At 32.9% G+C, this 17,502-nt stretch overlaps 1 protein-coding gene across 1 annotated transcript in view; it reads right to left on the bottom strand.

Annotated features, from left to right (window-relative positions):
- Nucleotides 1-9,748: 9,748 nt before the first annotated feature.
- The window catches only part of LOC148940258 (NFX1-type zinc finger-containing protein 1-like), a 156,246-nt gene continuing 148,492 nt past the window's right edge, over nucleotides 9,749-17,502 (bottom strand). The window contains exons 17-18 of the mRNA XM_089106117.1: nucleotides 15,130-15,529; nucleotides 9,749-11,947 (exon numbers count right to left, since the gene is read on the bottom strand). Of these exons, the coding sequence (XP_088962243.1) occupies nucleotides 11,616-11,947; nucleotides 15,130-15,529 (732 nt within the window). The 3' untranslated portion in view covers nucleotides 9,749-11,615. The remainder of the gene's footprint in view (nucleotides 11,948-15,129; nucleotides 15,530-17,502) is intronic.

Consider the following 17,502-nt stretch of genomic DNA (forward strand, 5'->3'; position numbering starts at 1 on the left):
TTATGCTGCTGACATTATTTTACTTAGTTGGTCAAAGAATGTGATGATTGAAAATTTGAAGATTTTAGCAAATGAGTTGAAAAAAAAGACTTGAAATTAACCTTGCAAAACTCCCAGTATTTTGTTATTAATGACCCTCTTGACTCTCCTCTTGATTGCGGTAATGATTGGATTTTTCATGCTTTGGACTTGGTGATATACCTAGGTGTCCCATATTCTTCTGTAAAAAGACTATCACCTCTTTTAATAATTAGCCATCTGGAAGTTAAGATAAGAAAGACATTTGGTTCCATCATTTATCTGCGGGATAATATGAGAAAGGATATATTAGTTAGACTGTATCAGTCAATGGTTCTACCTTTGATTAGCTTTCCAGCAGTGATTTTAAAAACTTTTTCATCTTCTACTTCATCTCAAATTAAAGTTGTGTATTTTAGATATCTTAAATTTCTAGTAGATTTTCCCCTAAGTGCTTGTAGCTTAATAATTCTTTAAAATATATGTATGGAATAAAGGACCTGCTTGATGTAATAAAGATTAAGTGTGAGCTTTTAGTTCAAAAGGCTTGAAATTATCTTGAATATAGAAATTTATTCCTGTTTTTTTTTTAATATAACCAATGTTAACCAATTGATGCAGATGGTTGTATTAATTGGTAGTTCTGGTCTTGTTAATTGTAAGTTGTCTCTTTATATTTTATATTTATTGAATGTACTCCTCATAGTGTATCCTGAGGGAAAATAAAAGTATTATTATTATTGATATTTTGTCTTTTTTCCAAGTCTTGAAAATTGTTTTAAAACAAACAACCAAGAGCCATCTAGCTAATCAAACCTAACCTAAATTTATTAATATTAGCCTATCTATCTTTTTGGTAGATGACAGTCATTGTGTTTAGCTTCCCTATATAGAATAATTGAAAACAGAAAAATGCAATCAAATGTTTATTTTACACAATTTTGTTAAAAGTAATTGTACAACAGTGAAAATAGTGATGATAAAGGTGCTCCCCTGGAAAATATGTTAACTAGGGTAAAAGACCTCTTTTTGGGAAAGACCACTTTTCATTGGCATTCCAGAAAAATATGCAAATTCTTCATGGCTTAAAGAAGACTTGTTATATTGTTTATTAATAGATATTAAAGGAGCTTTTGATAATCTTTCTCATGCATCTTCTCTACTTAGCTTACTAAAATATGGTTTACCACATAACCTGGTTAATGTTTTTTGTTTGTGGTATTCTGGACTTAAAGTTTGCACTGCCTTGGGATCTTAGTTTCTGCTGATGAAGTAGTAGTAAGGAGGGGGGGAGATAATCATCGTCTATTTTCAATTTGTGTCTAAAAGATTGTTTTGCTTCATTAAAAACCTATCTGATTTACTTAACAGTTGAATTTAGTTATTTGAATTATGATGATGACGTTATTTCACTTAGTTGGTCAAAGAATGTGTTGATTGAAATTTTAAGTTTTTAGCAAATGAGTTGAACAAAAAGACTTGAAATTAACCTTGCAAAATGCCAGTATTTTGTTATTAATGACCCTCTTGGCTCTCCTCTTGATTGCGGTAATGATTGGATTTTTCATGCTTTGGACTTGGTGATATACCTAGGTGTCCCATATTCTTCTGTAAAAAGACTATCACCTCTTTTAATAATTAGCCACTAGAAGTTAAGATAAGAAAGACGTTTGGTTCCCTTGTTCATCTGCAGGGTAATATGAAAAGGAATATATTAGTTAGACTGTATCAGTCAATGGTTCTACCTTTGATTAGCTTCCCAGCAGTGATTTTAAAAACTTTTTCATCTTCTACTTCATCTCAAATTAAAGTTGTGTATTTTACATATCTTAAATTTCTACTTGGTTTTCTGCTAAGTGCTTGTAGCCTAATACTTCTTTAAAATATATGTATGGAATAAAGAACCTGCTTGATGTAATAAAGATTAAGTGTGAGCTTTTAGTTCAAAAGGCTCAGAATTATCTTGAGTATAGAAAATTATTCCTGTTTTTTGAAAAATTATAACTGATGTTAACCAATTGATGCAGATGGTTGTATTAATTGGTAGTTCTGGTCTTGTTAATTGTAAGTTGTGTCTTTATATTTTATATTTATTGATTCTACTCCATAGTGTATCCTGAGGGAAAATAAAAGTATTATTATTATTGATATTTTGTCTTTTCTCCAAGTCTTGAAAATTGTTTTAAAACAAACAACCAAGAGCCATCTAGCTAATCAAACCTAACCTAAATTTATTAATATTAGCCTATCTATCTTTTTGGTAGATGACAGTCATTGTGTTTAGCTTCCCTATATAGAATAATTGAAAACGGAAAAATGCAATCAAATGTTTATTTTACACAATTTTGCTAAAAGTAATTGTACAACAGTGAAAATAGTGATGATAAAGATGCTCCCCTGGAAAATATGTTAACTAGGGTAAAAGACCCCTTTTTGGGAAAGACCACTTTTCATTGGCATTCCAGAAAAATAACAATGGGTTATTGGACCACCCCTATTTTACTACAGATTGATGCAATGTGAGGGCAGTAACAAGAACTCCACTTTCTTGGTCAAATTTTCACCAGTAGTTTATCAACATAAATTAAAAATGTGGTCACTGTTTTGACAAGCAATTGAAAAGAAAAAGTTACATTTAGTATTTGTGATTTATAGAATGAATATGAAGCAATAAAAGTTAGATTTTTAGAATCAGAAGAAAATCAGCTTTCTGTTAATATGTGAGTAAAACTGACACAGTAAAAGGATATATACATCAAATAGGATAATTGGTATTTCCAAAAAGAGGTCCTTGTAGGTAAGTCAATAAAGTAATAATTTCATGTGTTTGATCTTAATTAGTTTTAATAAAAACCATACAAATATATAATTTAGATTATTAGCTTTTCTCTGATATGTACAATTCTTCTCAATTCCTTTTTGGTAACAAAATGTGAGGGTTATAGTCTTATATAATTTTACTCAATTTTAAACTGTTTTTTTACACTTGGATTATTATGCATATTATGAAGTAAAAATTGTTTTCTTAACATGTCTCCTTATGACCAGTACTGGTACTACATTTATACCCCATATTTCCTTTGTTTCTTCAATTTTAACTGTTCCTGAATATGATTTAGTCAATTATTATATCTCTTTTATTGAATAGCCTAGGGTTATGAAGTACCATTAGAGGGGGGGGACCAGGGGTTAATTGTCAAAAACACAAAAATTTTCTTTATTTTGTTCTAGTGGTAAACTTTTTGCAGTTCATATTATTGACTTAAAAATAAAATGAACGTTTTTAAGTTTTAAGTATGTTTTTACAAATTTAATAACCATTTTTGTCAAAAAATGAATTTTACCCCCACCCTTATATATACCAATTCAGGGTATATATTTGCACATTAGGGGGTTGGGTGAAGATTAAATTTACCTCCCATTTGGATCAGAAATAAACTTTACCCCTCCCCCCAAAAAAAAGAGGTAAATTTAAACTTTACCCCCTTCTAATGTGCAAATATACACCCTGAATTGGTATAGGGCCTATATAGGGGTGGGAGAAAAATTCATTTGCAACAAAAATGATTACCATATTTGGAAAGAGCATACAAAAAGGCATTGAGTGGTATGTTTACTTAATTCATAAGTCAATAAGGTATTTGTGCATTATATGGTATACACAAAAGAAGTCAAGTTTGGTTAATGCAAATGAAATATAATAAAATAGAATGAATATATAATAGTTTAGAAACAAATTTGGGGTATGTATTTGCATATTAGGGATGGGGGAGTAAAGAATAGCATATACTAACTATGTAACCTAACCTAGGTACCTTTTCCCTCTAAACCCCAAAACACAATAGTTTAAATAGTGTAAACACAAAGATAAACCAAACTTTGCCATCTATGTATCTATTGCAAGTACCCATTTGACAGGTTTCCATTAGTAGTTCCTAATACAGTGTATAGCATTGTGACCCATAAAATGCACAAGTACTGTCAATAATATGAACTGCAAAAAATTTAACTTTCTAGCATGTCACCTTCTGAAGAGAAGCTATTTTAGATTTTTACCTATTTTGAATAAATTAGGCAGGGAAGGAGCAAAAATGCAAAGTTAAGGCAAGATGGGATACCACCAGAAGGCTAATTTGACAGTGTATATATATACAAATCTTTAGATTAGCCAACCGGCCAACCAGTATTTTAAGCATAGGCTAGGAGTCCAGCTGGACAAAAGGAAGCATATTAAGAAAACAATTCTTACTCCATAATGTGTAGAATAGTCCTAGTTAACACATTTTGCAGGGAGACAGCCTTTATCTTCACTTCTTTACTTGTTTTTCCAGTTTTTCTAAGAAATTCATGAATTTCTTAGAGCCTATATATTCACAGAATATATACCCCCACCCCTCTAATGTGTAAATATATACCTAGAATTGTATCCTCAATCTAAATATAACATCCATTTGCATCACAAATGAACTTTACTCTCATATTAGCCATGTGGTGGATGTCCAAGGCAAGATTTTGGGTAAAGTTCTACCAAATCATATTAGGCCTATTGAGTTAGGACAAAAGTGAATACACCATTTGATGCCTTTTTTTATGCTGATTACAAATATAATAATCATTTCTATTGGAAATGAATTTCAGCCCCCCTATATATGCCAATTCAGGGTTAGGTTAGGTAGCCTATTTAGGCTATAGGGGGGGGCTGAAATTCATTTCCGATAGAAATGATTATTATATTTGTAATCAGCATAAAAAAGGCACCAAATGGTGTATTCACTTTATTTCTAACTCAATAATATGATTTGGTAGAAATTTACCAGATTTTGTTTGGAGTTTTAAATAGGAAGTTCAATAAAGATAAAATCACTCTTTTATAGTTAGTGTTTCCTTCTAAGTAGTCCAATCTTTGTGTATTGAAGCTATTTTTTATCCCTAGCCTCAACCCCAACCTAGCTATAACATCTTAATAATTGAATTAGGCCTAGGCTACTTGTTGAAAATAAAACTAATATGTTCAAAGTCTAATTAGACAACTTTTTACCTTTTTTTAGGCTTGACCTTTCAGCTTAGCTAATTGATTTCAGTTTAAATGTAGATTAGTCTTTAACCGGTTTATTAAGTTTGTATATTGTAACCTAACTATACAATCCTAATTATTGAATCAGGCTACTTATTGAAAATAAAACTAATACGTTCAAAGTCTAAATAAACAAGTCTTTACCTTTTTTTGGGCTTAATTTTTCAGTTTAGCTAATTGATTTCAGTTTAAATGTAGATTAGTCTTTAACCGGTTTATTAAGTTTGTATAGCCTATTGTATTTAGTAACCTAACTATACAATCCTAATTATTGAATCAGGCTACTTATTGAAAATAAAACTAATATGTTCAAAATCTAAATAAACAAATCTTTACCTTTTTTGGGGCTTTATTTTTCAGTTTAGCTAATTGATTTAAGTTTTAATGTAGATTAGTCTTTAACCAATTTATTAAGTTTGTATATTATAAGCTCCGTAGACCATCTATTACCATCTATTTTTTATTCTTATTTATTTGTCTTTTCAAGTTATAGAGAGCAAACCTTTTAAAACTACTTTACAGAAATTTCTAATTTGGAATTTTGAAAGGTTTTTGCAAAGTAAGTTTCCTTTTCCATTACTTAAGCCATAAATACATTAATGGTAAAATCATCAGTTGGGTTTCTAGTAACATTAAAAGAAAACTAGTTTTTTCAACTGAAATTAAGGAGGAACATTAAAACTTAAAACAAACAGAAATCAGTACGTATATAAGGGGAGTGTGCCCCTCTTAAAAATCTCACTCTTTACAGAAAAGTTTGAATTTTTGTTGCAAGTATTTACGAATGACTCCTGAAACACAAGGGCCGTTAAATCAAAATTAATTAAAAAAAAACTTTCCGAAAAATAAGTTTTTAAAAGAAAAGTAAAGGCCATTTTAAAATTAAGCTAAGCAGATAAAAATGCCTTTTAAAACTTAAACTCAAAACGACCAGAATTACTATTAAAGAATAAATGAAACACAAAACAAACAGAAATTAAATAAACAATCATAGAAAAAGCATACAACAAGTAATAATATAAATGAATAAATAGATCTTAAAGCGAATAAGGATTGAATATGAAAATCCCCTTAAGACGAAAAAAATATTTCCCTATTGAAGTACAAATGAAACTTAAAACGAACACAAATTAAATAAACAATCAATTCAAACAAACAAACATACAATCGATATTAATGTAAATTAATAAATAAATCTTAAAACGAGTGAAACTTAAATTGAATATGCAAATCAAGCTTGAAACGAACAAAAATCACCACAAATAAGAGTTCGGGTATGACTTCCTTCTCTCACTGTAAAAGTCTAAAACCTACTGCGTCATCGGCACTTTACTGAAAACCAATTTTATGACAAATATTTTCTTTTGTACTTAATATTGAAAATAAACATTAAAATTATAGTAAAATTTTGAACTGATGAGCTTTCAGCAATTAATATCATTATACATCAAATATTCATTTTAATTTATTAGCTCTTTTTAAAGTTGTTAAAGACGAATATAGTTTCACTACAAACAAGTGTTTGGATACTGCCTCATTTCCTATCTGTAAATAAAAACCAAAAGCCTACTACGTCATTGGCGCTTAACTGAAAACGGATTAAATTACAAATACTTTCTCTTCTAGTTTTTAGAGCATTGAAAATAAAAATAATATAACTGTGAAATAAATTCTTGAACTGATGTATTTTTCAACAATTAATATCATTATACATCAAATATTCAATTTGATGTTGATTATACTTTAAAAAACTTTCAAAAACGTGTATAGTTTTCAGTAAGCCGCCAATGATGCAGTATGTTTCAGACTTTTATAGCAAGAAAAGGAGGTGATACCCAAAGTGTCCTTTGTTGTGATTTTTGTTCGTTTCAAGCTTGATTTGCATATTCAATTTAAGTTTGACTTGTTTTAAGATTTATTTATTAATTTACGTTAATATCAATTGTATGTTTGTTTGCATTGATTGTTTTTTTTAATTTCTGCTCGTTTTAAGTTTACTTTGTACTTCAATAGGGAAATATTTTTTTCGTCTTAAGCTTGATTTTCATATTCAATCTAAGCGTTACTCGCTTTAAGATCTATTGATAAATTTATATTATTACTTGTTGTATGTTTTTGCTATGATTGTTCATTTAATTTCTGATCGTTTTGGGTTTCATTTATTCTTTAATAGTGATTTCTGATCGTTTTGAGTTTGAATTTTAGAAGGTATTTGTATCTTCTGAGCTTAAGTTAAAAATGGCCTTTACTTTTCTTTGAAAAACTTATTTGTCGGAAAGTTTTTTTTTAATTAATTATGAAGTAAATATCGGTGGTTAAATACGAGAAGATTTTGGGACTCAATTTTGTCTTCCCTAACCCCAAAAAGTTGCGATGGTCGATAACAGTGGGCTATATAACTATGAAAATTATATTTTTCAAAAATGAAATCTTTCCAAAAACAGATAAAGCGTTTCCACGCAAATGTTTGAGAAAATTTTTTCCCCAAAAGGATATATCCATTGGGATAACCATGGGAGTGGGGGAGAGTGGATACCCTACTCTATTTGTGGGCACCGACCCAATTAAAGAAAAAAATTGATTGCAACTATCTGAAATCTTTATTCCAACAAATTATGTATTTATTCCAACAAATTTTAAAAGAATTCAAATTTCGGCAAGCTCAGGCCACCCGTTTCCTATTTCAATTTTCTGTCCATTTAATATTTTGATTCAGAAGTATCAACTATAAAAATGAAGCAAAGATTTACCAAGACAAAAAGAGGCAATTTAATAAGATTTAATAAGACTAACCAATTTGGACACAGATAATAAAATTCTTATTGTGGTGAAGAAAAAAAATTAAAAAAAAAACAACCATTTAGCAGTGTTTTTACTGCTTTCTGCAAATTCGTTCTTGCGTCCAGTTCCATAAGACAAATACAAAGATTTGAACGTAGGTGCACTTAAAAGATAGTACGGTAATAACATTTCAGAAGCTCCAAGCGTGCAATTTTGCTTTTAAAATAATCAGCTTCTTGTTGCGATATTCGAGTATGACTAATACAATTGCCGGAAAAGAACGAAGCCTTTAGTAAAAGTGAATTATGACATTTTCCTTCCATTTCAGGTTCTTTTTTCTCTCTGTCCAACATTTTTATCTCCAAGGGCCATCTGTTGCCTACTAACTTCATAAGGCTTTCCCTTTCTAGAATTAGAGTGGATTTGTTTCTTTTCGCCCCATTAAAACCCATTGTTTATAGACAACGGTTTAGAGAAGCCATAAAAAAAAAAACAATAAAAAAACACATTTTCGTGGATTTGGCAAATAATAGTCGGGGAGCCAAAGTTGAAAAGTCATTAACTAACGATTACAACCCTACAACAATATTTTATTATCTTTAAAAAAAGGCAATGTCGATCAAACTTATCAGCCAGTAGCTGATCTGAAAACTATGACGTGATGCCAGCTTGAAAACATGAGAATGGATGATAGTTTCCCTCAAGAGCAGATATTTACAGTTAGACCAGTCAGTTGGTTTAGAATGCTCATAGAAGAACACCACAGCAGAAATATATACAACGAACAGTAAAGAAAAGTTTTCTCCAAAAATGATACAACATCAAAGCGTGCTAGTTCGGGAAGGTTCCTAAACTGTAAGAGCAATAGGTTCATTGCTAATAGGCTCGTGATGTGCTAAACATTTATCATTGCTTGTGCGTGAGGGCGGAGTCGTGAAGAATGGCTTAGGTGTTTCAAATTTTTTTAGTTTTTTTCAATAAATATAATATATATTATATATATATATATATATATATATATATATATATATATATATATATATATATATATATATATATATATATATATATAATTCCAAATAGAAAATTCCAAAGAAAATTGGATATTTGATGCATTAATCAGGATTTCTTATATTTCAGCATTATATTAAGGCAAAGTCCCGGTGTGCGTAGAGTAAGCCTAGGTTAGTTTTTGGAAATCTTGGCAGTTTAATTAGGCTTCTTGACTTTGGAGCTGGTAGGACTACTGGAGACAGAACACCGGGATTTCTATATCCTTCCCTACATTTTAATGTATCTGAATGCACAAGTATAAGAAAGTTTCGTGGTATATAAATTCCTCAAACACAAGATGGCATTATTAGTTTTCTTTTCGACACTAGTACAAGTTTCCACTCTAATACATTTCCGATGGTCTTTAATTAACTCTCACCAGCCATTTAAAATTTCAGGCTTGCATTATCACATTTAAATAAATGCTCCTTTGAAACCCCTGGCCACGAATACCTTCATTTTTTTATCCCTAGTTTTTCGCATACATTCCATATCCAACGAAATCCAGTCATTTTCCCTCAATCTTAAAAATTCAAATTTGACATGCCGATTACTAAAAAAACACACACACACAACAAAAAAATTATTACAAGCCACTTTTTGAAAATAGCTGCATTAGGGACCAGGCCTAAGTCTCCCTCCCCCTCGTGAATGTCAGCTAAATATGATAGCATGGTGGACAAGAAAGTGAGTAAATATTCAAATACAAGAGTTCCAAATACAAGCTTCTTTCAGAGAAAAGTTGTGTAGCGACAAGGCCAACACCCCCCTCCCCACATCGTTTTAGATATCTACAAAACATGATAACACAGTGGACAAAAACTTGAGTAAATATTTATTTTCAAATACTGTATAATTTCAAAAGTAAAATACGTCAAAGTTAAATATAACATAAAAGAATACACAGGAGGAAAGAACCTTTGATTACAAACATGACTAACAAATTTAAATGGATTACTTATAGTTTTCTTTTTGAATATCCTCCCCCCCCTCCTTTCCACGTCAAGGTTGAATTTTAATTTTCTTTTGCGGTTATTCTAGTGGCTCTACTAGATTTACTAGCCGAAAAGTTTTAACCACTTAATACCTCCTCCTCCATCACCCCTTCAAGGGGATATTTTACTGAAATTTTCACCGGAATTATAAAAACCTGAATCCTTATTAAATTTTGAACAATAATTTTTTTTCTAGCGGTTATTTCTGTCATATTTAAATAATTTTTTCGAAGGTCGCAAGGCGTTACAAGTTTTCAACAAAGATGCTATACACGAGTCACCAATTAATCATTTTTTTTTTACAAACTTGACGATTAAAAGATAACATTAAAATCACAGGAACGGGAAGCGGCAACGATAATTTCTTACAGTATATCAAACGAAAAAAATAATAATAAGTGACTATGAGCAGTGGGTCTCTTCCGGCGCTTTTTTCCGGATATTTCGGCGCTTTTGACAGAAATTCCCTTTGACGTTAACTTAAAACTAAAAAAGGGAAAGTTCAACGTCAACAATTCATCACCTTTTAAAAAACAGTGGCGTCAATTCACGAGAGTTTGGTGTGGAGATATACTTTTCAAAATATAAAAAGGGGGGGGAGGGGGATTTATCGTTTTCCAATATTTTTAATAAAAATCCCAAACGGCAAATTCAATGAAAAAAAGGCGTTTTCTTCAAAATATTGGAGAGGTAAAAAAAAACCTAGGGGGGCATATGCCCCCTTCGCAACTGACGCCACTGCCAAAAGCATCCCGAATCGAAACATAAATTTAAAGAAGGCAAGGAATGGAAATGGCACCACCGATTTCTTATATTAAATCGGGCAAAAATATGAGTATAAGAAAACGATTACAGTAAGTAAGTAGGCTAATTGATATTTTGGCACTTATAAGTAAATTCCCTCTAATGTCAACTTTAAAATAAAGACTGTGAAATTCAACATGTAGTAGCTTAAATCGTTAACTCAGGCATTTCCTGATTAACTGGCATTAGTCTGGCCACATCTTTGGGCTTTTGCGTTAAATATTAATATTACATGAAGAGAGAAAAATTTTTACCTTCTCCTACTAATCTTAATCCTGCATTTAACGTATAACGGGTAATAAATAGGGTATAAATGTTATATTCTAAGGAAAGTTAAACATGAATTCCAGGTTTCTCGGCGTCATTTTGAGATTAAGTCGTTTTTTTCCTATACAAATTAGGACTAGGCAAACACCCTCCCGAATAACCGTAATAGCTTTGCATTAAAAACACAAATTTCACTTAAACATAAAAACTGCACAACATTTGAACTCAAAAAATTACTGAATAATCCAATCCCTTTCCAGAATAAGCAGCTAATAACCACATAAAGATCTCGTCGGTTGATACAGACGTTCTTAACAGCCCTTTTACAAGAAGCCGTCAAAACGTTCCAGCCTGCTGCCTGAATCACTTTGGTAAGCTAAGAAGCAGGTATTTTACGATTGCGTCACCGACACAGGTCACAACCACTCCTACGGGTGATTTCTGAAACGTTTTAAACGCTACCGGTTAACTGTTGACTTTTGCTTAATCTGAAAGATGACATAAACGATGTCACATAATCATTTTAGAGTACTCTTTACCATGACATTTGCTAGGAAAGGTTCCATGGTCACTAGGAATGGCAGTAGTTAATAAATGCTTTGTCTGAAGGGAGTTTGGGGCAACTAAAATCTAGGGTCTGGCCAGGCAGATCTCGATGCTCCGTCCATTTCTGTGGCTAGAGCGTTGTCACTTCTAAGACGATGGCTGCCCCCTCCGATAATAGCACCACATTCGTTACAGCGCGACTCAGCCATTGCTCCTCCGCAATCAGCAATACAGTAAATATGACCGTTGGGACACTTAAACCAGTGACCTTGTTTCAAGCCCATTGCTTGAACAACCATTTTCCGTTCACTATCAGGAATTCCGATACCATGAGTGGCAGTCTGCTGCAGGAGTTTTTCAATATCGCTTTTAGTTCTTCCAAACTCCTGTGAAGTTAACTTCTTGCAACCTAAAAGAAAAAAATATATTTTGAGTTCAGTGAAGTCACGATCTAGAATTAGGTCCAGACTGACAACCAATCAATCGTATATTTAATGGTTACTTATTAATTAATCATAGTTCATTATAATCTACGTCATATATAATAATCTAATTATTGTTGCATATATTCCTACTTACTAAGTCTTACTTCCTCCAACACCTGGAGGCTTACACTACAACAACAATCGACTTCCGTTTTGGAAAATCTTGGCCCGGAGTCTATAATTTTTTTGATAATAATACTCAGGTCTTATACTGCCATAGCAAAATAGACAGAAAAAAAAATTAGAGACAGAAGATTTGCTGAAAATTTCAGTCCTTTTAAGCTTCTTACTGTTTGTTTATTGCTGAGAAATTTTCAAATTGAACAGGCGTTACCAGAGGCGCCAATTGGGCGAAGAAAATGGCAACACCTGTTTTTGAAGAGGCCAGAAAAAATTGCCCAACCCCCTCATTCCATAGATTCAAAAAAAATTGTATTTTTATTGAAAAAAAGATATCCCCACTCCCTTGAGGTCTCAAAGATACCTTCTTCCTGTATCTTCTTTTTAAAACTAATCCCCCCTAATGTTCTGTGAATAGGGCTGCATGGATCATGACAGATCAGCAGTCACACTTAGCTGATGAATACTATATTCAAATAGGGTATAAATTGCTGAGCCACAAGCAATAATAGAACTCATTTCTATAGGAGTTTAGTTAAGTCAATAGATACGCATATGCATTTGCGAGCACTAATGTTAAAGCTTGGTATATAAATTTATGAATAAGATGACCATATACTTCCAAATTGCATGTATATAAATATTTTCATGTATACTGTAAATGACATATAATACGTAAATTTTTCTAAAAGAAAACAATTACTACAGCTTAGTAAATTCAATAAGTACAGGTATCTAATGGCAAGTGGTGTCAATAGTTAATGTGCTAGTGAACATAGTATCTTATTGTTTAGTTCAAAATCCTCTTCAACATTATCTGAAAGTTTCAATTTATTACCCAATGGGTTCCAGATTTATTGCAAATATACCATTTTGAACACCTTGATGCACTTAGTCTTTTAATTTAGTTCAATATCCACCTTAATATTCCCCGAAAACCTGGACACATGTATTGTCTTTTGATTGGGTTCAACACACCCCTAAGCATTCCCTGAAAGTTTTGTTTTTTAACTTTAGTCGTTCCTGATATATTGCAGATACGCAAACAGTCCGTAAAAGTTTTTACTTAATACCATTAGCGAATCCCTTAGATATTGCAGATATGCTCTTTTAAAAACCTGGGCGAATGTAGACGATGATGTGTTTAAGGGTTCATCTGAAAGCTGATTTTTGTTATAGCACTCTTTGTTAGATAATATTAAAATAAATTGAATCTTTGGCAAAAACTACACGTCCATCTATAAGATGATATAACACATGATGATATATCCACACGTATAATACAGAAGCTTCCGTCCGTTACATATTTGGTTTAATTTTGCAAGGAATAAATTTAGGCATAACAGATTAAAATCAGCCTCCGAGTGGAAATTTGTCTAGGAATTCCAACTGAGCATAATTAATTCTATGAGATAGAAAAATTCTTCTCAATTCATTTCTTAAGACCCAAGAGTTTCCAGCTGAAATCCGCAATTTTAAGTAGATAGCACTGACATAGATTCCGCCAAGTGGTCTTCTTTGTAGCTTTGTAGCTTCTTTGTAGAGCCGGGTACCTCCATCTTCCTTTTGCATGATTAACCCGCCACCGTTGGCAGCCCTGCACAGTTTTTCAGTTTTTTTTTTCTGGTTTATACTTTTCGGATTTTATGACCTATCTTTAACGACATCATCCTGAGTTATAAATATTAAAAATATTTGTGTAATTGGCATTTTTTTTAAATAATATAAATACTTGAAAATATTTCTTCAATGTAGTTATACAAATGTCATTATTGGCATTATTTTGATGACATCACATTTCCAGTTTATATATCTATATGTATTTTCAAATTTCAGTATATTTGATCAAGCGGGGATTTGTGGGTACACTGAAATATACACTAAACTATTCAATTTCAACACGTGCAAAATCTGAAAACATAGAGTTTGAATTAGTTTACGAAAATTCAAGAAAAATTAAGCTTAAAAAAACGGCTGTGTGGGATAAAGATAATCATCGTGCAACGTAGGCGTACCTGACGTAGATAGGAAAACGATTGAAGGAGGCAAATCGAGATGTAGTTTACGATTGCCAAGGCCAATAGAAACCAAAAAATGGTTAACAAAAAATCAATACAACTGTGCTTGTAATGATATCATGATTGTGCCATCATAGGGCCCGGCAGTTCAAGAAGGCATGGTGACAACCGAGTGAAGCGAGGGTTTTATCTATGAGGGCCCAGGGCCTTGAATACTGCTTGAGCTAAGCGCAGGTATACTTGGAAGGACCAAAGGCCTAAACAATGCCTAAGCGGAGCTAAGGCCACTCACGAAAGCTGAAAGCCTGAGCTACCCACCATAGTGAGAGGAGGCAGACGAGAAAATGTCCCTACTTATGTCTCTGAGCAAATTGAAATAAGAAAATATTCGAGAATTCACAATTCGTAGCCCCTAAAATTTATCCCCTGAGAATGATCTGAACTACCATTCACCTCCATAATACACCCTAAAAGAAAAATAATTTGTTAGCTAACCCCCTCAAATGTGCTTGTCTTTAGATGACAACTACAAGCTCATGTGCAGGTGAATGATTAAGGCCATCCCCTCTAATACTCATGGTAAGCTCTACTCCACCTTTTGTTAAAGATCTTTTAGTTGATCGGCATCGAAACTGTGTAATACAACTTATATGGATACCGTTCAGCAAAACCCACTCACGGTTCCTTAATTAGAATAATAAAAGAGGGGTAGTTTTACAATATTAAATAGCACTTATATTTATGCTAAATTTTACTTAATCACTTCCAAAATTTAAAATTTATTGGGTCTTGTTTACTCCCCCCCCCCCAATAAAAACAAATAATATACAAATTGAACTAAAAATAAAAGCCATTCCCTAATTTAAACCACCTTCCTTTCTGATTTCCTAGAATATTAGAATCTGATTTGACAAAAAAGCATAAAATCGTTAAAGTGGAACGTGAACGGAGAATAAAGGAGAACTAACCATTCAAAATAGCATCCACTATGTTAATACTTTCTGCAAATTCATTCCTGGGTCCATTTCTAGAGTATGAATATAAAGATTTGTACGCAGGTGAACTTAAAACGTAGTAAAAGCATTTGAGAAGCTCCAGGCGTGCAATTTCACTCACAAAATCATCAGCTTCTTGCTGAGATATTCTAGTGCGACTGATACAACTGTTCGCAAGATATGAGGCACGGTCTAAAAGCAAATTCTGGAATCGCTCTTCAATTTCAGGCTTTTTCTTTTGTTCTGCTGATTTGCCTCCTACAGTGTCGGCCCTAGGCAAGCTTGCCTTGAAAGTTGTTGACTGGGGCTTTTCTTTTTTTACATTTCTATCTGAAACTATCCTCATTAGGTCATACATGATGCTCACTTGAACCTAAAAAAAAAACGGTCCAACATTATTAGGAATTCTTATTTTTAATTTGTTATTATTTAGCAAATTAGAATACAGGCGTTTTTGTTGGGGTTCCACCCCTGTTTCTTTTCTTTTCAGATAAATGACCCATTTTCTTTTCTGTAATTACATTTGCCTATAAGATAGATTTTAATGCTAAGTTGAATTCTGGTTGCTAAGTTAGATGCTTTCGCAATAAGTAAGCTTTGAACTAAATTCTATTTTGGACTTCCTAGTTTGAGTCATTGAAAGGTAAAGGTAAGAAAAAGTAGAATGGGTTTTGAATGGGGATTGAGAGGATTGGCTGGGCCAAGCGAAGGTCCACCCCTATGAAAAGTTGCTGTACAGAATATTATTTTTGAGTTAGTCTGCATTTAGACCCCGTTTGGGGAAGCATATTTTTGTTGATTATATGTGTCCGTTTGGAAGAATACAAGTAAGGTATTTTCCACAAACTGTGTACTAATTTTCCCGGAACCCAGGCAGGGTGGGAACAGAGTTACGAGATACCGTCATTATTATATCGACAGGGGGGGGGGGGGGCTCGTACCTCCAAGGAGAGAGTTAGAGATTTTTAGTGGTAACCAAGTGTTTTTTTTTTTTTTTTTTTTTTTTTTTTTTTTTTTTACCACATCTTAGTCCAACCCAATCATTTTGGTTACTTATAAAGGGCCAAAAAATGTTGCCCTTTATAATGTCATATATGATGCTCACTTGAACCTAAAAAAAAACGAAATAAACGGCCCAATATTATAAGAGGGTGTCTGTCGATATCTGAACAAAAAAAAACGAAATAAATACATAAGAAAACAAAAAAAGTGAAATAATTCATAAAGAAATAAGAAAAAAACCCAGACCTATAAAGAGACCCGTACCTATAAAGAAAGAAAAGACCCGGACCCTAATAGGCAAGAGGCATCAATTAGCGGGATTGAGGTGAATTCTGAGCTAAATTTCCAGTGTAACGAATCCATTCTAACCATTAATGCTACCAAGTCTAAAATACTCTTGCCTAACCCCCTAAAAATACCACACATGTTGCCGCACATAGTGACAGTGTAATTAGGAAGGGTAACACTTCCCTTCAAACACCGTCTAAAATGTGTCGTTTCGGTTGCAATGTCAAAAGTCTCCTTTGCTGTTGGCTGCCAGTCTTGGAGTATGTTTGTCCTGTGTGGGGCCCTTCCATACTACATACTGCTAACATTCGCATGGCCTAGAGTCAGTGCAGAAAAGGCCAGTTAGGATTATCCTGGTATGTAGTGATATTCTCTACTAAGAAGCACTCAATCAACTTGAAATCCAGTGCCTTGAGCAAAGACTCAGCAATCTCATCATGTGATTTAGAAAAGCATTGATGATAAACCCAACCAATCGTGACATTCTCGCCGCAGATGCCCCACCAAACAGATGAAACAGACAAAAACTCAAACTGACACCTATACGTGCGTGAACATACCGATATTGTAATTCATTTGTTCCATTTTGTACATCATGTTTAACATGTAATGTTGTAATTTTTATGTTTACCTATGTTATCTTTATCTATGTTTAACATGTGATTTTGTGCCATATTTTTTTACGTCTGTCTAACATGTAATGTTTTTGCAACTGTAAGTTAGCCAAGTGCTACAAAGTTGTGTAATACATCTCTCTCTCTCTCTCTCTGCCCCTTCCGTATGCCAGATCATAAGATAAAGAAAAGAACCGAGACCATATAGGCAAGGGGCATATGTTACCAGGATGGAGGTGAATTACCCCTTCCCTATGCCAGATCATAGACTTCCTAAAATGTTCCTCCATTGGCAGCTGAAAGGCAACCGTCACCTAGGAAGACCAAAGAACACGCTCTGTAGAATATAGGGACATGACACAAGAAACCTCCAGACGAGCCTCATCCCAGAGTGAGAGGACATCTACACAGCAGCCTCTGGAGGCGATGGATGAACTAAGGT

This window comes from Artemia sp. Qi Xiang Cuo, chromosome 20 (genome assembly GCF_049724085.1).
Source record: "Artemia sp. Qi Xiang Cuo chromosome 20, ASM4972408v1, whole genome shotgun sequence".
In the NCBI taxonomy this organism is placed as follows: Eukaryota; Metazoa; Arthropoda; class Branchiopoda; order Anostraca; family Artemiidae; genus Artemia; species Artemia sp. Qi Xiang Cuo.